Raw genomic sequence first — 22,998 nt, 5'->3', positions numbered from 1 at the left:
ATTGGTGAAAGCCATTGCATACAAGGAAGAGAGAAAAAAATACTGAACCTGAAGGTCCTCAGCTCTCTGGGGCTGGAATGTCCCTGTTCACCTCCAGTTTTATGTCCTCAGTGTTTAAAATTTCTTCTTAAATTCTGCACTGTAAATAGTCATAGGAGGGTTTACTAAGGTGAGTCGTTTTTATTCTATAAAGGGTGACCAAAAAGGAAATTGAATCAATTTGCTTGTCTAGGAATTTTTAATCAAGGATAGAAACTGTGAGTGACTAATTCTTGCTTGGGGTTTTTTGGCTCTTTTATTTTGCTTTTATGCTTTTGCATCTGACCTGTGTTATTTTTGTCTGAAATACCTGGGTGTCTGTACCATCTTTGCCTTGCATCCATCCTTGTCATCTTTGTGCAGCATGCATCATTTTTCTGGGTATCAGGCACTTGAATAAGGAACTTTCTCCAATTGAGACTCCCATCAGTTCTTTGCAATATCATTGTGGGTTATCAAGGACCTTATTTAATGGTGGCTCTTTTGGCAGGGCTAGATTTCTTTGTGATATTGCTGTAGGGACCAGAAGTGGTTGGAAGAATGCCAGAAAATTGAATGGAAATTTTTTCTGATGTGGAAAAAAAAAAAGGTAAAAAAAAAATATTCTTTGCATTTTTTTTTTTAAATGGTACATTTTCATCTCAAATTAGCATGAGGGACATTTCCATGCCAGCATCTCCCAGCTCCTGGCACTTCCAGAGGTTTCTGGCTCCAGGTGGGCACAGGCTGCTCCACCCCAGCCCAGCATTCCCATGCTCAGGCATGGGATCCTTCGTGGATCCCAGCCCATCATTCCCTTCCAGCCCCACAGTCCCATGCTCATCCTTCATGGATCCCAGCCCATCATTCCCTTCCAGCCCCACAGTCCCATGCTCATCCTTCATGGATCCCAGCCCATCATTCCCTTCCAGCCCCACTTGGAGTGCTGGGTCCTTCAATACCTCTCTGCTGCATGAACAATTTGCTTGATCTGCAGAGAAGACAATATTCCCAGCAGGACATTTTTTCCCAGTGAGTCACTCTGCCCTAAATTTAACCTTCTGGATACTGTGGATTTTTTCTTAAAATTTCTTTACAAAATATAATAGCCTGGCTAAAGCTTTCATGAAGTATTTTCCAGTCACTCAGTGGCCAAGCCCTCTGACTAGTTTGTATTTCAGCCCAGAATACCTTTGATAATCTTTGCCAGTATCCAGTGTTGGTGGTCTTAAAATTCTACAACCGAGTGGAAAACTGTTAAGTGCTCAGGCTTCAGAGCATGCCTAATTAATTCTTTCCAGGGTTTTAGTCCTTTAAAAAGTGTTAAAAACACGGATTCAGTGTATCATTGAATATTGCATGGTTCTGTGGAAATAAATTGCATCAGTTTGATTCCTTTAGGAGTTCAGAGAGTTTTTGCTCTGTGCCTACTCTGGAAGTTTACAGGAGTCTGTGGAAAGTTCAGGTTAAAATGGGCAAAAGTTGTTAATGAGGGGGAGTAGCTCGATGGCAAAGCGAGAGCCCAAAAACCACATCAGAAAACTCTTTGCAGAGACTTCAGTCAGCTGCATTTGAAAATCAGGCAAAATCTCCCCTATACTCACAACTCTAAAAGCATTCCTTATGTGAACTTTAGTATTTTTATTTTGAGCAGAAAACCACACTTGTGTTTATTTTATTTCATGACTGCTTAAGGAGATTATAATGACTTAATCCTGGAAAGGGCTGGCAGAGCTGGAGAAGCAGGTGAGGCAAATTTGAGCTTTTTTCTCTACTGACATCAAGTCCTGGAGGGGATTCAGCCTCAGAAGCACCATTAAGGATCTTTCAACATCCAGGCTTATGTGCTTCTTCCAAGAGACGTGGAGACGGGAGAGATGAAAAAGGAGCATGTGATGGAGATGAACTGGAGATTATCATTTTAATGCAGAATTAAAGGGGCAAATGTCAGCATGGGTATCTATTGCTCTCCCTTCCAGCACAGCTCAGCCTGGGGGAATGCTCTTTGTGCAACCATTGGGGATGTTGGTGGCTGTTCCAAGGTAAAGTTGGCAGTGCTGGGGTGCTCTTGTTGTGGTCTGGTTGGCTTTGCTGTGCTTGGTGTCTTCTTGTTCAGGGGTTTGGGGAGAAAAGAGCAAAAGAAGAGACTTGAGAGAGATTCACTGACCTACCCAAGGAAACACCACATGGGATGCTTTTGGAGCAGGGCAGATCATAGAACCATGGAATCATTAAGTTTGGAAAAGCCCTTTGAAACCATGGAGCCTGACCATTCCCTCACCACTGACCCATGTTTCCAAGTGCCACATTCACAGAGGTTTTAAATCCCCCCAGAGATGAGGACTCCCCTTGCCCTGAACCATCTATTCCAGGATTTCACCACCCAGGGTCATCAGGCCAAGCTCCAATGAGGAAAGGTCTGCAGATCTCCAACTCAGAGAAATCTCCAAAGGCAGCCCTGGAAACTCATCTCTTTATCAAATTCCAAGAAATCCTCTGCTTTCTGCCTGAGAGACTGAAAATATGTTGATCTATCTACATAAAATGTAAATTTTTCTGTGAGCACGGATGAAACTACAGGAAATAACACAGACTGTGGTGATGGAGTCTTTGATCAATTCAAAGGTAAAACACCCAATTCTGTGAAAAATCTGAGCTGACTTGCCCCAGCTCCTTGCTGGAATATGTATGTTTTGGAGAGTCACAATTTTGGTTTAAAGCATAAGTGAAAACAACAAAAAATCTTCAGGGTCAATTAGGAATTAATAAAATGCTCAGGATACAAGTTTCCTTTTCCACCACTGAAGTCCTGGAGCTGCCCATGGTGGCACCGTCATTTGACCTCTGGATAAGAGGATGCTGAAGGCAAGGTCCCTGCTGGCCAGGAGAGGCAAGGGAAGAAAGGAAGGACTGTGTTCCTTGGGAGTTAAATGGTGTTTGTGTCTGCATTTGCATGGAATGGGGTGCTGGGTGGTTAATTCACCCCCTGGCTTTGGTGTGGCATTCCCAAAATCCCAACACGGGTTCCAAAGGACAAATATCATCATTCCCACTCTCTACAGCCTGTGGGAGAGATCATGCAGTCTCATTGCCCAGGAGGTTTTTGGATCCTGAAGGTGATGAGGACATGCTTGGGGCTGTGACAAGGAGTCACAGAATCATCCTGGAGTCCTGGATGGTTTGGGTTGGAAGGAGCCTTAAAGATGATCCAGTTCCAAGCCCTGCCATGGTCAAGGACACCTTCCACTGGACCAGGTTGCTCCAATCCCAGTCCAACCTTTCTTTGAAAAGAAACACCTGTCAGGAGTGGGATTTCAGTGCATGGAGAGACATTTCAGCCTTGGGAACTCAATTCCTGTTCACAGCCTCAGAACCTGGAGGATGTTTGGCTGGGCACAGGGCATCCTGTGGAGAGCCAAGGCTGGGCACCAGCAATGTTCTGCCTCAGCCACGCAGGTTTGGCTGCCAATGGGACCCAGAATTCCAGAGGACACTTCCAAATGGCAAACAGCACTGACTCGGGATGTGCAGTGGCACAAAAACAGCAGTGCCAAATACAGCTGGCTCAAAACACACCCAGAAATGTGGAAATGTGCATTGATCCCTTTTTTAAACCAAAAATACACAAGTGCCCACTTTGCATTTTAATTTTATGTAATTGCAGTGTGAGCTACAGAAAAATTCCTCACTCCTGGTGTGCAAATCCTTGTTTTCACCCAGCTCTGGGTGTTGCCAAAGCTCCTGTCAGTCGTGCCCAGCTTTGAGGAGGAGATCACAAGAGGAGATGGCAACCAATTGTCATTGCCACTTCAGACAGGTGATTAAATGGCTGATTGGAATTGCACTAATTGATTATTTAGGTGATAGATAAGTTGTGTTTTGTATTTAATCAGCCATTTTATGTTCACTACAAAGAGAGCAGTGAAGCACCAGTGACTGGGAGATGGGTGTGTTCAAAACTATGGGAAAAGAGTGAATATGCTGGGATGAGGTGGGAAGGGGTAATTTGTGTAGGAATGGGGTGGGTGGAGGTTTAGGGAGGGTTGATCACAAGAACCTACATGGAAATCCCTGGCAGAGCTGGGAGTGTTTCCAGTGGCATGGCAGGGCAGTGGGATGGACAGGGTGTGTTTATTCCTGCAGAATCCCAGCTCTGTGGCTGAGTTTGACCCTGCATGATGGTAAATCTGCACCTTGTCCCTGCTCTCCTTTTCCCTGTGTCAGTGAAGGGATTGCTCTGGATCCTGTGGAATTCCTCGCATGGTCAGGTTAAACCAGGAGCAGCTCTGCCCCAGGACAGTGAGGGAGAGAGGTCTGATGTGTTATTTAACAGCTACCCCTGCAATGTTTAAGAAAGACAATGCAGAGGATAAAATAAATTATTATAATTCAAATTCTGTTCTGCTTATAGAAGCACAAGAGAAGATTGAGAACATTCATCACTCTGTATGCCTCAATAAGAAGTGTAGTCAAAACTTTTCCCAACCCTCTCCAGGTTCCCCAACCAGTGTGAAGTTGCTTTGAAATGCCCATATGTTCACAGGTAACTTTAAATATTAAATTGATTTGGAAATTAATTTGGTAGCACAAATTCCCATAGGATAGGGAAGTCAACATCATCACCCCCATGTTTAGAGCAGGTCATGACTAAGGCTAAGGTCAGAAAATCAGAACTTGATTTTTGACTGTAATTTAAATTTCTTCTCCCAACCTCCTGGCATGCCACAGGAATATCGTTATTGCCCTACAGAAATTATAATTTTCCTAGTCTGGCATCCCATTCCTGGCAGTGATCTACTGAAGATGCTCCAGCAAAAGCCAAAAACATTGGGAAGCAAATGGCAGTGAAATTCCATGCAGGAATGTCCTTGCTCCCAGGAGACTCTTCTCCCACAGCAGGCTGGGTGGGTGGGAGGGGTATGGATCCATTTAATTCACTTTTCCATGGCAGGAGGGAGAACATCACTTACAGGACATCCCTGGTGTGTCCCTGTGTGCACCTGGTTGGATGCTCCTTGTCCAGCTCTGTGTGGACCTGCCTGGTGCAAAGGTGGTGGTTGCACCCCTCCCAGGAGCACTGGGATATTTGACATCTCCCAGTGTTTTCATGTTTTTCTTGCATCCCTGGGGTTACTTTCTGTAAAAGCCACAGCAGAGTTTTGCTCAGAGGAGGGAGGAGACGCAAATGCCAGAAGTGCCATTTGTGGGGTGTCACCACAGTGGCTGAGGACACCACGGGCTCCATGGTGTGGGGAAGACCTTTGAGCCCACCTCTGCTCGTGTGTGCAGGGAGGGATGGGAGTAACTCCCTGGTGCCCCAGGAATTCTGCACTCGTGACCCAGAGCTGTGTCCTGAGGCTCCTGGCTCTGCTCCTCCTGCGGCAGCAGCCGTGTGTCCCCTTGGATGGCTCTGTAGCTGCTTGTCATGATCCTTAATGCCACAGCTGCTCGCTCACACCAGGTCATCTGCTTTTATTAGTCCTGCCCCACCACCCACTGAAACCCACACCAGCCAGGAGATCATTGCCCACACCCAAAAATAGCATTTCCCTGGCCCCGCTCTCCCAGATCCCCGGGAAACTCGGGGGTTTTCCTCCTTTCCTGAGTTCCCCTGGGCTGGTTTCCCCCCTGCTGCCCCATGAAGGCCGGAGCAGCTGCCCTGGCAGCCGGGATCCTCGGGGGCACCGGGGTGCTGCTCTTCCTCATCGCCTTTGGCACGGATTATTGGCTGCTGGCCACCGACACCTGCGGGGTCCTCGAGCATGGGAACAGCACTCTGAGCACCGCCGGGGTGAGCTCCGAATCCTTGTGCTTTGAAAGAACTCGCCTAAATGATTGCAGATCTTAAAATTTTGAAATCTCTGATAATGTTTATGCTTGATGAAAGTGACCTGTTAATGTAAAACGTCAGCCTGAGGTAAAACTTAAAATTCTTTAAAATCCAACACGGCTTTTCCATAATATTGAGCATTTTGACTGGAGTAAATTGTGTCTAGGAAGCATTAAGAGATCTCTGTAATCTGGCAGATATGAACATTAGAAAATGAAAGGCAAAAATGTAAGAGCTTTAGCTGTTGACAGCATTTCCCTCTAAAGACAAAAGATATCTCCTGATATTTGCCATTAGAAGATTTCTCCCTCTGTAGTTTTTTCATTTAAAACTAGTTCACGTTTAAAAGTGTGGGCCTTGGCAGTCACTTCCATCTGAAGTGGCACAGCTGCAGCACAGACACCAAACTAAAGAGAACATCAGACACAGAGCAGAGCAGACGGGTTCCTGCCCATCTGACCAGTGGCCTGGATATCCTCAAAGTAAGGTTTATATAGGATTTTAGTTAGCAGGAAATGTAATTTTCAAGGAATAGCTTGATATTTTAGTGCTAAGGGCTGGTGTCACTCGTTTATAGATCCCTCAAGTTGGATTCTTGCTGCACTTGCTGTTGTCTAACTCTTCAATGAAATAACAACCAGATCAGTTCCTCAAGCCACCCACTCCCCCGAAATGTTTTTGTGCCAATCAATGTGTGGTTTCCATTACAGAATGACAGGAAGATCCTCGTTGTGTGCAGACTTTTTGTTACTTCAAAGTTCAATCCAATTAGGTTTGATTTTTTTTCCTGGTGCAGTGAGTCACCCTGGGTAGGCATCATGATGCCAGCAAGAAATATTTTTTCTTTCATTTCAGAATCCCATAATCAAATGTAGGGCACTGTTTGCTTGAGTCATGGTTCCAAATTACTTTCCTAACTAAAAAAAAAAATTATGATGGAAAAATGCCTGGAGAAGTGAAACAGAAAACGGTCTTTAGTTTCAAGCAGCTCAGTAAAGCCTGAGGATGGCAGAGACAGAGAAGTGCTGCTTGTTTTTTGTGTACTTGGGAAGTGACAGTGTTAATTGTTTCACATTTTAGTTGTTTTAAAAAGTGGAGAGAGCAGAGGTGATGCACTGCACGACACAAATAAGCATCTCAAACATTTCAGAGATGCTCTTAGCCAAGTGTTGGGGAGCCTGACGCTGAGGCAGTGACTTCAAAAACACCAGGCACAAATAGGAACTGCTCTTACTCTTCCCTCTGAGCTATTTTATTTCTATTTCAGACACTGTTTCTATTATTTCTGTTGCTGGTTGTGGATAACAGGCTCTGCTTTTACCTTCTCTGCCCTTTCTTAAACTGTCAAATCCTGTCCCTTACAGATAAGGATGGGCTGAGTATCTGGCAAGCTCAGTGAAATGTGGATGCACCAAGTCAGAGGCACCAGCTGAGGAGGTTTCAGGGCTGAATGTTCCCCTTGTCATAGTCAGGGTTTTATCCTGAAAGTGAAAGGAGAATCAGGTCAGAAGCTGCTTTAATGTGATACATAAAACATCGCGGAGAGGGAAGCAGATCTCTGGGGAGACCCCAGAGCCCCTTCCAGGGCCTAAAGGGGCTCCAGGAGAGCTGGAGAGGGACTGGGGACAAGGGATGGAGGGACACGACACAGGGAATGGCTCCCACTGCCAGAGGGATACTGGGGAGGAATTCTTCCCTGTGAGGCTCTGGCACAGGGTGCCCAGAGCAGCTGTGGCTGCCCCTGGATGTGACCAAAGCCAGGCTGGACAGGGCTTGGAGCAACGTGGGATAGTGAAAGGTGTCCTTGCCCATGGCAGGGGTGGCACTGGATGGATGGGCTTTAAGGTTTCTCCCACCCAAACCTATTAACCTGTGACAGGATAAATATCTCTAGCACTCCCTGCTGAGTCCCAGCTCCTCTCTGTGGCCATTCATCTATGGACATTCCCCATCCACCATAAAACTTAATTTTGTCACAGTCCTGTCTCCTTTACCAAACTGTGTGTGGGGAAGATAAAGCTGGTTTTGAGGATAATTTTAATAAGTTATTTGGTAAATCTTCCATGACTGGACTTTGCAATATTGTCCCTTCAAGAAAGACCAAAATCTTGTGCTCACAGGTCTGGTTTGGGTTTGGAGGAAGGTGTTTGAGGGGTAGAACACACCCAGGAGGCCCAGCTTCTTGAAAGTCCCATGCAGCTCTGGCCAGCAGGGGTTTAAGGACAGGAGAAAAGGAGGCAAATGGTTTGTGCAGGGCTGCAGGACGATTTGTTGTCAGAACATTTTGTAGCTGTGACACAGCAGAAAGTCAAAGACAGCAGCTCCTCTGTGTTCCCCAATCCCTCCAAAACTGACTCAAGAAACAAAAGAAAGCCCCATAAAAAATTAAATCAATGTCTAAGCAAAGTTGATACCGTTTGTACCATGATGTTCCCTGATTCAGCCTGGACTTTCATTCCTCCCCAGGCTGAAGCTCCAACAGAGGCTGGGAATGAGATCCTCACTTTCCACCACGAGGGTTTTTTCTGGCGGTGCTGGTTCTTTGGTGAGGGCCACCCTGAGAGCATCTGGACCTTCTGGTACAGTGAGTACAATGCCACCACTCCCTATCCACAGCACTCCATCACAGCTTAATGGGAAACAAACACAGGAGTGCTCCCAGGGATGAGGAGACAGTTTTTATTTCATTTTTGTCATTCTCATCTTCTGTCAAAAGCAAAGCTGGCTCACTCTTTGTGCCCTTTCTATGCTCATTTTTTTGACTTGGATTTTGCTCTCAGAGGGTTGTTCACTGAAATGTTGCAACCTCATGAGGCCATTTAATTGATCACCTACCAAGTTATGTGAAGTGGTGGCTTCCACCAGCAAGGAGATGCTGATCCTTCCTCCCCGTCCTTCCCAATACCTCTTGATGTTTGTGTTCAGCAAAGTTCTGTAAATGTGAGCCCATGCCCTTCCTGGCATTGCTCTTCTGTCCCTGTTTTCTGCCTTCCAGGTGCTCAACATTCCCAGCTCCCACTGGTTTCAGCACTGGGAAGGCTGGAACTGCACGTTCGTGGTGTCCCTGGATGCCAGGACCAGTGATGGAAAACCATTTTAAGTTCTCACTTTTTTTACTTTTTAAGATCATTGAAATTACACTCGAGAATAAACAGAGAGGGATGCAAAATCCCTAATTTTTTTGGAAACACATTCACTATTAAAAACAAATTGAAGGAAGGGACCCTGGTTGGTGCCACCCTGGTGTCCCTCGTGCAGTGAAGGGCTGGCCCAGTGAACCAGGTGTTCCCACCAGGAATAGGAAAGGAGTGAGACCACACCAGGACACACCTGGCACCAGCCCTGCTGGGGACCACAACTCTACAGTAGGATTTGTGATAAAACCACCCCAGATTTTAAATAAATTCTGCAAAGGCTTCAAACACCACACAAACCTTGGCCCTGTGCCCACCGAGGCCTCGACGGAAGATGTTCCTGAGCTTGTGGAACAGCACAATCCCCTCAGAGGGCACTTCCCTGCAAACAGTGCAGGTTCCCATACTAAATTTGCTCTGCAGTGATTAAAATTTCAAATGACTTCGCTGTCCCCCAGCCCCTGACCTGTTTCCTGTAAAATCTTGCAGGAATACTTCCCGCCACCACTCAACAATGGGAGGTTTTTCACACAGGAAATTTGTGGTAAAAAAGGACAAGCTTGAGACAGGGAGTTTGCTACTGAATTACATTATATGGAAATACATAATATAATTTTACCTGAAGTAAAATGAGTCACTCTGATAACTGGCAAATTTTTTGCTACTTCTTTAGGTATTTATTATAATAGGATTGATCATGGCAAATTAATTTGCTGGTCTTGTGGATGTAATAATTAATTCAATAGGTATTCCATAGTCAATTTAGCATGAACTAATGTCCACCTATTATAAAGTGCTCCTTTGAGCTGGGGAACATATTTAAATAAGTGGCCAACCATTAATTAATTCATTTAACATTCATTCTATTACTGTTAATCATGATAAGCCTCAGTGGTATTAATATTGATGGGGCACTTCCATTCTAATTGTGCTTTTCCTTCTCACCAGCTGGAGGTCTTGGAAGTGCCTTATTGTGATACCCAAACATTTTGGCCCTTCCAGGTGGTCAGGCACATTCTCTAGAGGAAAACAGCAGCAAGAATATTGACACTGACTTCAGTTGTTCCATTTTTCATGATTTTTGTCCACCTCAGAGTCAGGTTATGAAGATGAGAAGATGTGCAAGAAGCAGTCTCAGATTCTCTGATATCTCCTCTCTTTCATAATTATTATTTCTATTTTTATTTTTCTCTCTAACCAAGATTTATTATATTTTTTTCCAGCCAGCCTTCTGATTTCACTGAGGGCTTTGCAGGTTTTGCACAACAGCACATCACCATGTCAGTACTGTAACTGATTCTGCAGGAAATAAAAGCAAACTGGGATTTAATTCTTCTTTTTCTTTATCTTTTCCAGCCAGCCAAGCCCACCCCAAGTTCTGCATGCATGGCTACCTCTTCCCCATGCCCATTGCTGTGGGACCTTTCCCCCATCCCTCCTATGACACAACTGCAGGTGAGTTTCTTTCCTTCTCCCCAGCAGCTCCTTTTCCAAGGGATCAGGCAGACATTTGGGATGTGTGTCAGTGCTGTGGTTCTCCTGTTGTAAATTCACATGGCCAAGACCTCTGGAAAGCTCCTTCACCAGCCAGTCCTGCTGGCTTGGCTGCCCCAGCCCACCTTGAGAGGTTCCCTCATGTTTTCTCCTCCAGCCTGGAGTGCTGGGATGGGCTGAGCTCCCTCCCAAGGGTCTCAGCTCCTCCAGGGGAGCAGGGCAGGAGGGTAAATCCATTTTCTCCCATCTCCTCTCTCATTGGGAAGAGATGGATCCAAACCGCCCAAACCCAGCCTGAGTGCTGACTCCATCCCAGAATCTGGTTTTCTGGGGTAGCTCAGGTGTTGATTTTTTGCAAGACAAAATAAACAAGCACTGGAAAATTGGTTAAAAACCAAATTGTTAGAAAACCCACGTAAGTGACTGGCTTATTTTTAAAGCAATGAACACTACACAGTTGGAGAGCTTCCTTTCAATCGGGTCCCTTTTTATTTATGTTTCTCTGTATTTTCCAAGTTCTTTAATGAATCAGTTGCTGTTAGGAATTTTAATTTGCTAAATTGGTGGCAGCAGTTAGAATTAATTCAATGATCTTTTTTGAAATGAATTGATTTCTTTAAATAGTGTGCATCAGTCTGCCTTGCCTCCGGGGATGCAGGGCAGGCATTCTGCACAAACAAACATCTTGACCTTTTCCTTAGCCTTTAGTAGTACTTTTTTTTTAGTTTTATTTTATTTTTTTTTAGTTCTCTATGAGAAATTAATTTAAAAAAAAATATTGTCAGTAGGAGCATGCGAGGAAGGGCAGCTCATTTCTTTGGCTGTGCAGAATTCCTGCCCCGGGGTGTGGAATGGAGATGGAGGAGATGTGGAGGGAGGAGGAGGAGGAGCTGGTGCGGGATGAGCAGTGGGATTGTTTCTGCTGGGGAGAGACGGGCACAGCGTCCCAGTTCTGAATGATCCTGCTGATAAACACACACACACACACACACACACACACACACACACACATATTTTTCCATCCTAATAAAGGGCGCTGGAGGCACCTGTCCCTGCCTGTCAGCCCCGGCTGTGGAACCCTCCCCGATGTGTCCCCTGGCCAGTCCCAGGACCATCTCGGCATTCTCAGGGCTCTTTTCCCACCCCAATGGTTCCGTGGCTGTGCTGGGATGTGGGGGCTGCACCCGGGCACTGCCTGTCCCCATCACCTTGGGGGACCAGGGGTGGCTCAGGGGGCTGGAGCACGCTCGGGTTCTGGTTGATAATTGCTGCCCTGAGATGTGCAGGATGTCTCTGCTTCAGCCCGTGCAACTGAAGAACAAGTCTGGACTCTTCACTCTTCGGTCTTGAGGTTGTTTATTAATTCTTATCTATAAAATTTTCTCTCTGCCCAGCCGAGATCTGCTCAGCAGGGCAGCCACAGGCACTCTGTGTTGTCTTTTTATACTACAAACTACGTATATCATATTTACACTTAATTCCCAATACCTATCACCTATGTTAGACAGTGCACCTCTACTCTAAACCAATCCCAAAGTGCCAACATCACAGCAGAAAATGGAGAATAAGAAGAAGAAAGGCTGGACACACCCAAATTCCTCCATCTTGCCCCCATAACCCCCATACCAAAAATCCTAAAATCTACATTTTCACCCTGTGATAATTTTATTACTACACTATTCAAACCTCTGTGACTTTCAGGTCCTCATACAAAGCTGGTAATTTGCTCCAGGGGTCAAAATCAAATCCCCAGGTGCTCTGGGCTGCGTGCCAGGGTCTCTGAGCCCCCTTGTGGGGTCCTGGCAACTCTGGACACCCAGAGGGATGCGCTGAGTTCCAACAGAGCACCGGGCTCCTCTCCTGCCCCAATCCTCTGCAATTCCCTGGGATAACACCCTGCCGCTGACACCTTTTCTTTCCAACCAGCCCTTCCTCATTTGCCAGGGCTGACAAAGCAGGAGGCTGCCCAAGGAGAGGGGTCCTGCAGCTATTACCTGCTCCAGAGATAATTCTGCCTTATCTGCATCCTCTTAGGCTCCCTGAGAGAAGCGGGTGACAGGAGGTTAAACATGAAAATGAATTCTGTGGTTTTGGAGAGTTCAAGATACTTATCTCTCCCTAAGTGGCTCTCCTGACAAAATGGTTTCAAATGAGGAAAACGCATCTTCTCTGTATCATTTTTCTTTCAAGTGTGAATCGTTTCAGCACTTCCCACTTGCCTGTGCTTGGCTTAAATTGAGCTGGAGCTTCTGGAAAACAACTGGCAGGGTGAGATGGGGTGGTCCAAGGGATGAGATAAATCAGGGGATGGGAAGCAGGGTATCAGGGGGTCTCTGCCGGAGGACCACTCCCTTTGGATAAGGTTTGTGGCAGGGTCTGCAAGACACTTGGCTACTGGAGACTTGAATGAGTGGGCTGCATCCCAGCCTGTTCCAGCTGGTGGGATGTGATGGGCCCAAGCTTGCTCAGCTCTGCCTGGGGCGTTGTATGAAGTCATAGTCCCAGATTCCTGGGATGGACAGGCGGCTGCTCTCCTGCCCCTGCTCTTTCCCAGAGCCTAACAAGGCCATTAATGGGGGAGCTCATGAGCTCCTGTTGTCCCTGCAGTCCTGCTAGCAAACACTGCTTTTATTTTAAACCAGGAGCCTGGCACCTTCCCGAAGTGTTAATTAAAAGCGGAACAAAGCTGTGGTCTGAATCCACCTCTCCAAATTTTGCTGTTTTCTTTCCTTTCTTGCCAAGCTTTTCCAACCTTCCCCAGCACAGCTAAGAGCGGTGTCCTTTCCTCCCACCCTTTTTATTTGTGTGCCTCCCTGGCAAACCCTCCCAACCCTTTGGCCTCTTTCCAGTCCCATTCTGTAGGCCATGACATTCCCCCTGAACCCGTGGCTGTTCCAGGTGCCCTGGCAAGGCTGGAGCCTTAGCTCTGCCTGACACAGCAACGTTGGGTTTTTTGTTGTTGCTGTTTTTACTGTTGCCAAAGCAGGAGTTAAACATGGCATCATTAAGTAAAAAATATTTCTGAGGTTGTAATTTCCCTCTTTCCCTCTCCTTTCTGACCGACCTTGCTCCTGTTGCAGTGTACAGAGGATTTTGGACGGCGTTCATCCTGCTGGCCGTGGCTGCCGGGCTCGTGGGGGGGCTCCTGCTGGTCTGTGGGGTTCCCTTCTCCAGCCCCCACTCCTACAAAGTTGGGGGAGGATTCCTGCTGCTCTCAGGTGAGGGACAGGGCAGGGGCAGGGTGGCTTTGGAATGGGGGCAGGCGGGGATGGAGCACTGCCGTGGGAGATGGGGCTCTGATGGGAGCAGCAAATGATTATTTCCCTCTTCCCCTCTGGATTTAAACCCCTGGGAGCTCTGAGCTATCTGGTCCAGTGGAAAGTGTCCCTGTCCGTGGCCTTTATGGTCCCCTTCCAACCCAAACCATTCTGTGATTCCATCATTCTGTGCTCAGCCAGGCTTTAGCAAGATAGTCCTTAGTCCTAGCAGGGCTGAGATTTTTGAAAATCACTTTGTTTTTACTACTCCTGTATGCAACCCTTTCATTTCAGTAAAGCCTGCAGGTGTGTTAAGTCTGGGCAGCATCAGCCCTGCTCAGTTCCCCAAAGTCAGGCTTTGCATTTGGGCTGCTCCTCTGCTGTTAGCTTTGATAGAGCTGGAAACCCACGGAGGGATGAAAGGGAAACCCCATGATCCAAAATGGGAGGGCTGGCTTAAGGAGACCTGAAAAGATTAAACGATGGCACTGCAGGAAAATGAATTAAAAATAGGCATTTATTCATTTTTCCCACTGCTGTTACCAATGATTCCACTGAATTATCACTTGGGCTTTTTCCTTTTCTGTATTTGAGAGTTATAACTGGCTTCAATATTAGAAATACTTGATTTATACCAGTGACTCAAACTCAGAAAAAAGCTCTTTTATGACTCAAGCAGCCACAGGCTGGAACTCAGTTGAGCTGAGCCAAGTGAAGAACTTTGTAATGAAATCAGGTCTTTCTGTGAAAAACCACTGCTTAATTGCAGATCCTTCACCAGCTCCTGCTGCCCCACAATAAACATTAGTGAAAATATTTAAGAAAGGTTCTGACATTGATCCATGTCTCCAGCTGTCACATCTACACAACTTTTAAATTCCTCCAAGGATGGTCATTCTATCCCTGCCCTGGGCAACCTGTGAGAGAGGTGGACAATGCTTTCTTTGGAGAAATTCCTGCTGATCTCCAACTTGAGCCTCCCCTGGCCCAGCCTGAGGCCTTTCCCTCTCCTCCTGTCCCTGTTCCCTGAGCAGAGCCCCCCATGGCTGTCCCCTCCTGTCAAGAGCTGTGCAGAGCCACAAGGTCCCCCCTGAGCCTCCTTTGCTCCAGGCTCAGCCCCTTCCCAGCTCCCTCAGCTGCTCCTGGTGCTCCATTCCCTCCCCAGCTCCCTCAGCCCCTCCTGGGCTCCATTCCCTCCCCAGCTCCCTCAGCCCCTCCTGGGCTCCATTCCCTCCCCAGCTCCCTCAGCCCCTCCTGGGCTCCATTCCCTCCCCAGCTCTGTTCCCTTCCCTGGACTCACCCCAGCCCCTCAATGTCCCTCTGCTCATGAGGGTCCCCGAGCTGCCCCAGCTCTGGAGGTGCCCCAGCAGTGCCAGCACAGGGGACAGAACTGCCCTGATCCCCTGGACACCATTCCTGACCCAAGCCAGGTGCCTCTGGCCTCCTGCCCACCTGGGAACCCTGGGCTCATGTCCAGCTGTTGGCACCCTCTGGGTCTTTTCCACAAACAGATTCCCAAGGCTGTAGTTTTCCATGGGGTTGTTGTGATCCCATAATGGATAATAATCCAAGGGCTGTACCAGGGCAGGAAGCTTTCCCTTCCCATCTGCAGTCCAGGCTCCCAGGAGCAGCAGATGTCCCTGAGGAGTATGTCCAGCCTGCACATTGGGCAGAAATATCACAGAAAAGGATGCCGAGTAATACTCAACTGTCTTCCTTTTTTTTTTTTTTTTTCTTTTCCTTTTTCTTCATTGCTTTTCTACTTTATTTGACTACTCCTTGATTAAAAGGCTGGGGCTTCGAATGTGACACTTTTTGGAAGAGCTGATTATGCATCACATAAACCTCTTGGCATTAGACAAAGATGCTGCTGTTAAAATTGAAGTTTGTATTAATGCAGCTTCAATCTGAACAGCAATCATTGTTATTAACAGTCGTTCAGGAGAATGAGTTCAGCTGGAAGACACTTCCTGCTATATTTTCCACTCAAATGATAGCAGAAGGATTCAATGTGTTTTTCAGCAAAGTTTCCTTAGTGTTTCAACTGATCCTTTTATTCGGGGGGCTTATCCTGATCTCAGACCTCTGGATCCTGCTTGGCCTTGGCTTCTGGATGGATTTGTGTTGCATCCCTCCATGGTTATTTTCTCATTATCCCTTCTAAAAATATTTAGCATAATTGCACTAAGCAGTAGGAACAATGGATTTAACAGAGGCTCGAGTCCCCAGCCCATCCCTTTCCTTTGGGAAGCGGGATGTGCAGGGATGATGCAGGAGAAAGCTCCTCTTGTCTTCTCATCATGGCCTGCGGGTCAGTGTTAATTAACCTCCCCTGCAGAAAGGATCTCTCCTTGAGGAAGTGTGAAAAAGCTGGCAATCTGCAGAGTGGGAATGTGGTCTGGCAGCAGGAATGGGAGATGGAGCACCAGGACTGCGGGATGTCCCAGCCTGGCAGGGAACCCTTCACCAGCAGCTTTGTTCTGCCCACCACCTCCCTGCTTTTGGGAGAAGTTGTGGTTATTCCTTGCAAAATGATGTCACTTTTCCCACCAAAAGGCTCTAAAGGCCCCACAGGTGCAAATGCATTCCCAGGCATTTATGGATGACCAGCCTGAGGAGGGTTGTGTGTCCATCTGTCCCATCCAGTGCCAAAGGGTGAGGATTGTTATGGCTCAACTGGATCCTTTTGGATTTTCCCCTGGGATGCCTTTTATTTACTGTACATTCCAGAGGGCAAATCTGAGTGTGCCAGCTCCAATAAACAATGGATTGCTCTGGGAGGTGTTTCTGAGGGCCCTTCTGAAGCAATGGAGCCATTTCTCTGGATTTCCTCCCCTGGGTGACTCTGGAAAGAGCCAATACCAATCTGACATTTGCTGGTGCTGCCTTTGCAGCTGAGGTCATTTTCTGAGCAGTTTTCCCTGCCGGCCTTCTCCCAGAAGCACCTGGAATACACGAGGCAAGAGCCAGTGTAGCCAGTGTGCTGCTTTCCTCCCAGCATTTGCCATTGTGGAATGAGCTTCAGTGCTTCCAAGGGGTGCAGATCCTGCCTGGTGCCTGATTGTCCCTTTGTTTCAGTAGTCAGAGGTCGGTTAATTGTCACTACAATGTCACCAAGAGGGCTGGGTGAGCTCTGTGCTGCAGCTTCTGGAAGCTCTTTGAGTTGCTGAGACAACTTTACTCATGGTCTTTCATTTTTTCCCTACCTTGCGCTCCTCGGCTTTCTTTTCCTTTGGGTATTTTAGAGACCAAACTTAGAAGTGCAGCTGTGGCCCAGGTTGCCCAAGGAGGCTGTGAAGGCCCCATCCCTGGAAGTGTTCCAGGCCAGGTTGGATGGGGCTTGGAGCACCCTGGGATGAGGGGACACATCCCTGCCCATGGTGGGACCAACCTGTTCTTCAGCATGACCCAACAGCATGGAAAAAAAGGGCAGATTTCCCACTCCTGTGAGTTAAAGGGCTGGATTTTTTGCTCAGATTCTGCTTCCCAAATGGAGCAGCTCCACTTTGGCAGTCTCAGGCCCCCCACGTGCAGGGAAGGCTGACAGTTATGGAAGGGCAGCTGAAGGTCACCCCTCCATTTCGCTGTTATTAACATCCCTAAGAGGCAACGAGCGGGAGAGAGAACGAGTCAAAGTTCATTATTCTCCTAATTAGCAGATTACACAAAAATTCAGTAGCTTCCCCAGAATAAGAGTTAAAGATTGAGTTCACTCACCTGTCCCCACAATTAGCAGCTATAAAGGTGTCACAAGGAAATAAAGTGAGAGAAAGGAAAAGCTCCACTTCAATTTGCCCACACAGAAGACACAGCTCCGTTGGGAGAGGGGGATGGAGCTCCAGGCTCCCAGATCTGCAGTGCACAAAGGAGACAGATTTAATACCCCACTGCAATTTTCTGGCAATTAGCCCCTCCCCAGAAGATGCCATTGACCTCATCAGTCTGGAGATGGAGTTTCGCAGTTAATTTTTCCCAGTACCACCCTGATGAACAGAGGCAAAGAGGGAGAAGGAGGCAATGAAAGGAATCACTCAGGTAATTTTCTGGTGGAGAAAGCACAGGGTGCTGAGAGGAGCATGGGGATGAGGTTTGTTGAGATCTTCACTTACCCAAACCCAACACACACCCTGTGTCTCGGGTGTGGGTGCCAAAGACAGTGTCCTGTTTCAGACAGAAAATTACATTTTTTCAGTTTTTCATTTTGCTGCCCAAAGCAGGAAGGAATCTGTGTCTCTACATCTGAAGCTGTCAGGAAACAAAGATAATTTCTGCTGTGTCCAAAAGCCCCAGAAAGGAGGGAGTAAAGTGAAACCCGTTCAACAGATGAAAAATCCCGTATCCAACAAGATTTTAAAACAAAAATGCCAAACGCTTTGGTAACACAGGAATGAAACATCCTTATTTTCTCATGATGAAGAGGCTGCTGATTGGTGTGTGACAAATTTTAGGCAGATTCAGGTACATTTGTGACTGCTCCAAACAAGCATTTCTGGCTGAGCAGATTTTGGTGAGCTGCCTTTCCTGAGCTCCCACCATCATTTGCCTGCACCTGCCCTTCTGATTTTCTCTTCCCACCGAGAACATCATGTAAATCCCAGGGATTCTTCATCACTCAGCTGTAATTATTCCAGGGAAGAAGACTGCTTGCTTTACATATTCTTGTCATTTGCCCAGAGTGTGAAAACATTCTTAATTTAGATGCCATGGCCATGCCATCACCTCCAGTACCTGTTTAATAATAAATCCTTCCATGCCAGGACCTGGAGCTTCTCCTGAGGCCAGAGGAGGGACCAATTCCCATTCCTTATCTCCTGAAGAGGTTGGGGATGGTGCCACCCACACATGGGACTTCCCACACCCTCCTCAGTGAGAACTGGAAGGTTTTGATCTGATTACTTCAAAAAACGAGACTTAGGCCATATAAATTGTCCTGGGAGAAATCAGCACAGAATTCCTGGTTATTTAAAGCAGAATTCCAAAGTACATTTCCATACCCACGTCCTCCATCCCACTGGGGCTGTGCTTTCATTTGCGTCTCTTACGGTAGGTATTATAAGTTAATGAAATAGAAATTGATCTTTAAAGGAGCACTTTTCAAGGTTCAGTTGCTATCTAATTAATTTAATTTTAAATTACATCAGTAATAAAGACTTAATTGCCTTCTTATCAATACATTGTATTTTATAAAGGACATGCGACTATTTGAACACACCATCGCTTTCTTATAGTAGAATAATTGGTATTTTAAGCATACAACTATCATGGTAAGTGTAAAATATTTATTTGTGCACTTAATTTCAAGTGGTATCAAAACCTCAATGAACATGCAAATGTTCCAGCAGCTGCTGCTTAACTCCTTGCCTGCCTCTCCAGGAAAAACAAGGACTCCTCCACGTCAGGGAGAATGGCTGGAATTTCAGTGTTGGGTGATGTAAAGAATATTTGTATGGCTGCACCAATTTTTGATTGGTAAGATTGCATCTTTTTAGGGCATGGGAGGCAGTTTAGTAGATGTGACAGCTTAGGGTGGGGAACTGCAAATTTTCTATCTCCCTCCTAGTGAGGACTTTGAAGCCTCTTACCTTCATGTGAGTCTTATTTTTGTCTCTGAGATGTTTTTATAACCATTATAAACAGAATCACAGTAAAACACGGACGTGTTTTCTCTGACTGAAGATTCAGTAACCTCCCTAAGCAGATGAATCAACATCAATCTTTACCCCTTTCCTTTCCTTAGCACAAGAGCTGGATTTTGGAGTGCATAAGCTGCCAGAAAGAATAATTAAATACACCACAACTACCTTTGATTTAAAAATGGCAAGGGGAGAAATTAAATCTTGCAGAAGCCACAACACATCCACAGAACTGTATGGTAACTTGTCAACTAAATTAATTTCGAGCAGTTCATTTCAACCATAAAAATAATATAAGCGGTGATGTATTTCTTTCATATGTGTGTGTGTATATATCTATATGTTATACAGCACCATTTAAAAATAGCAGCTTCTACCTGTGAAGTAGCAAGATCAGATATTTCTGAACTGCTTTCAGACCTGTCAACACACCATCACTATTTAGCTTTAATAGATGTTGAGTTTAAAATGCACCATAGAAATATATATTTTTTCAAGATACACAGTAAATGAGATTTGGGCCACTCTAATTTTTGTCATCTGTTTCCAGCTTCATAGCATAAGCTGCTGTAATAATTCTTGTTATTATTCTGGTATTTAGTAGCCCACCTAAGATTAATATCTCATGGCTGTGTGCCCTTCCCACCCCATAATGTTCTGGCCCTGCTGGCTCTGGGGGTGACAGTGCCAAAATTTTTCCATCAGCACCAGGATTGATCATGGCATCTCTGAGTTCCTGGTGGGGGTTGGCTATGACCCTGCTTGCAAAAGTAGATATAAAAAAGGAAGAGGTAAGTTTTGGTGTCTCCTCATTAATCTCTGAGAAATTAAAAAGGAAAAAGGTGAAAGATCCCACCTTGGAGAGAGGAAGGCAGCTCCCTGCTGGGAACATCAGCCCTGCTTCGGTGATTTCTCCATGGCCTTATCCTGCCAAAGCAGAGCCTTCAGAAGTGCTGGTGGTCAAAGCAGGAGGTGTCAGAGGCAGGAACTGGTCACTGTGGTGTGGGGCTGTCCACGGCCAGTGGCCTCAGCTTCCCCAGGAACCTGCAGAGCAAAATCAGGAGCAGAAATTCTGCCACACAAAGCTTTGATGCCGAGCACGGATGAGAAGCTGCAGCCGTCTTTTCTCACCTTTACTCCTGTATTCCCTGCACAGACAATAACTCAGTTTTTTCTCTCTCCCCAGGAGGTTTGTTTCTCCTGCTCGTGTTTCTCTTTGTGATGTGGAAGGAGTTTGCAGCTGACTTCCAGAGGTACATCCTCCTGGAGAGGAGCGAGAGGTGCCTGGATGGTGTCCCCGTGCACGTCTACTACGGCTGGTCCTTCATGTTCGCCGCCGCCGGGGTGCCCCTGGCACTCCTCTCTGGACTCCTCTTCTTCCTGGTGGGCAGAGACATTATGGATTCCCTGCAGTAAGACAAGCATGGAAAAGTCTTTGAGAAAATTTGGTGATGCTCCTGGTAAAGAAACACACCCAAGTTTTGAGGGTTTGATCGTTTTTGTGGCTCTGATTGTGGGGATAGGTTACACTCACTCTCATGGGGAGGCAGGGATGGAGCACTGAGCCTCCACAGAATCCCAGGGTGGTTTGGGTTGGAAGGGACCTTAAAACCCATCCTGTTCCACCCCCTGCCATGGACAGGGACACCTTCCTCTATCCCAGGTTGCTCCAAGCGCCACCAACCTGGCCTTGGACACTTCCAGGGATGGGACAGCCACAGCTTCTCTGGGTACCCTCTGCCAGGGTCTCACCACTCTCACAGCCAGGAATTCCTTCCCAATATCCATCCATCCCTGCCCTCTGGCAGTGGGAGCCATTCCCTGTGTCCTGTCCCTTCATGCCTTGTCCCAAGTGCCTCTCCAGCTCTCCTGGAGCCCCTTTAGGCCCTGGAAGGTTTCCCTGGAGCTTTCTCTTCTCCAGGTGAGCACCCCCAGCCCTCCCAGTCTGACTCTGACCACTGCCCATCCCAAACCATCCCCAGCTGAGATCCAGCTCCGGCCTTTTTCCACTTTGGAGATATTTCAGCATGTTGGTGGGGTTTGCACCAGTTTTTTCTGCAGCCCAGGGGAAAGTAGCTCTCTGTCAGCAGAGCTCCACATCCATATTCAGCAGAGCTGGAGGTTTACAGCATTCCCAGCATCCCAGTTTCTTGTAAAAGGAAATCGAATCTGGCTGTGATGGTGCAAGCAATAATGTCTATTTCTAAAAAGCAATTAAGGATGATTTTTTTTTCCTTGGCTAGCTCTAATTGACGTCAAAGGACAACCATTTTAATGGGATGTCGGGAAACATGAGAAACTTTTTCTTCCTTAAAAGCCCTGATTCTGAAGATACAAATGTACCTGGACCTAACCTAACCTTCAATAAGGGAATAAACTAACTTTTGTGGCTTGAAACATAACATGAATTAATTAGTATTTCTTTACAGCAATGTTTTACTCTACATTTAATATTTTCCCTGGATGCAGTTTTGTGGGGATTCCCAACCCAAAAACTGAGAGGTGATCCTGGTTGAGGGAAAAGGAGGGACAGTAGCATGATATTGTGATATCACCTTGGGTTGTGCCAGTGCCCCATCAGTTCTTCACATGCCAATTTCTCACTATAAATTTGTTTTGAATAGTTTTTGTCATTACTCTGAATTTAATATTTTCCCTGGACACAATCTGGAGAAGTTTCTCAGCCCAAAAGTGGAGTGATGGTGGGAGCTGGAGGAATGGGAATGGGGACAATAGAATTGCTATTTTTTTGGCTTTGTTTTGGTCAGCCCTATCAGGCAGCTCAGCTGGGACCTTGTTGTATTCTATCTGACCTACAAGAGTCAGAATTAAAATGACAAATTATATAGCATTTAAGTACATTTAAATTCTTGCAGTCATCCAGGCTGATGTGGCAGTGACCCTGTGAAGAGCAATCACCTCCTAATTCTCCACCAAACTATCCAGGTGTACTGGGGGTGAAATAGTTTGTCCTGAATAGGCAGAGGTTTGTAAAGACACTTGAGAAATGACAAAGATTTGATCTCGTCGTGTTTTTTTGGGCTGGAGCGTGGTGCTTTGAAGTAGTTTGTTGGGTCCTTGTTTGCTGAGCTCATTTGCATAAATTTTAAATCAAACTTCTCAAACCGCGCCGTTCTCGTGGATGTCAGAGTTTGTGCTCAGCTCACATCTCCTGAGCTTTATGTCACACTATTGACTCAGTGCAGTTAATTAATAATGGAATGTAAATCTCTGCTAGGAAGCGCTGAAGATTGTTGGCAGTGTAAAAATGTTTGTTAATGCTCTTCCTAAAATATTATTCAAGTCTGGCGTTTCTTTCCTTTCGGAGCAAGTTCTAATTATTCTTTTACAAGATTCATGGCATACACAGAGTGAGGAATTGTAATTCCCCCATGTAAAGATTAGTTCTTTCATATGAATAACAGGCTTGGGCTACAGTTCTTTAGCAATATCCACACTGTTTTCCCTTAATAGAAATTTTGTTTGAATAGAATTGGGATGTGCAGGTAAAAAAATAATGGTTTTTTTTCCCAGTGAATGGATGTTTCATGACATTCCCAAATACACAGAGATTTTAGTCTTTTATTTGGCCATTCTAAACTGTTTTTTTTTTTTTTTTTTCCTGATTCTCC

The 22,998-nt window shown here is 46.2% G+C and overlaps 1 protein-coding gene across 2 annotated transcripts; it reads left to right on the top strand.

The window, feature by feature from the left end:
- Window positions 1-5,598: 5,598 nt before the first annotated feature.
- Window positions 5,599-21,768, top strand: LOC132079996 (transmembrane protein 182-like). 2 transcript variants are annotated; one of them, XM_059482940.1, is made up of 6 exons: window positions 5,599-5,809; window positions 8,315-8,432; window positions 10,339-10,437; window positions 13,557-13,694; window positions 20,553-20,826; window positions 21,610-21,768. In XM_059482940.1, the coding sequence occupies exons 1-5, from the start codon at window positions 5,657-5,659 to the stop codon at window positions 20,780-20,782; spliced, it is 738 nt and encodes a 245-aa protein (XP_059338923.1). In that variant the 5' UTR covers window positions 5,599-5,656; the 3' UTR covers window positions 20,783-20,826; window positions 21,610-21,768. The 2 variants fall into 2 exon arrangements, with proteins under 2 accessions (XP_059338923.1, XP_059338922.1); XM_059482939.1 differs by having other exon boundaries at window positions 20,553-21,768.
- Window positions 21,769-22,998: the final 1,230 nt, after the last annotated feature.

This window comes from Ammospiza nelsoni, chromosome 15, assembly GCF_027579445.1.
Source record: "Ammospiza nelsoni isolate bAmmNel1 chromosome 15, bAmmNel1.pri, whole genome shotgun sequence".
NCBI lineage: Eukaryota > Metazoa > Chordata > Aves > Passeriformes > Passerellidae > Ammospiza > Ammospiza nelsoni.
This window is presented reverse-complemented; position numbering and strand designations above follow the sequence as displayed.

Excerpts from the sequence above, each read along its gene's own strand:
- LOC132079996 (XM_059482940.1), top strand. The coding sequence starts at position 5,657 with ATGAAGGCCGGAGCAGCTGCCCTGGCAGCCGGGATCCTCGGGGGCACC. Across the intron at positions 5,810-8,314 it reads GCACTCTGAGCACCGCCGGG|GCTGAAGCTCCAACAGAGGC; the intron begins GTGAGCTCCGAA and ends ATTCCTCCCCAG. Across the intron at positions 13,695-20,552 it reads AGGATTCCTGCTGCTCTCAG|GAGGTTTGTTTCTCCTGCTC; the intron begins GTGAGGGACAGG and ends CTCTCTCCCCAG.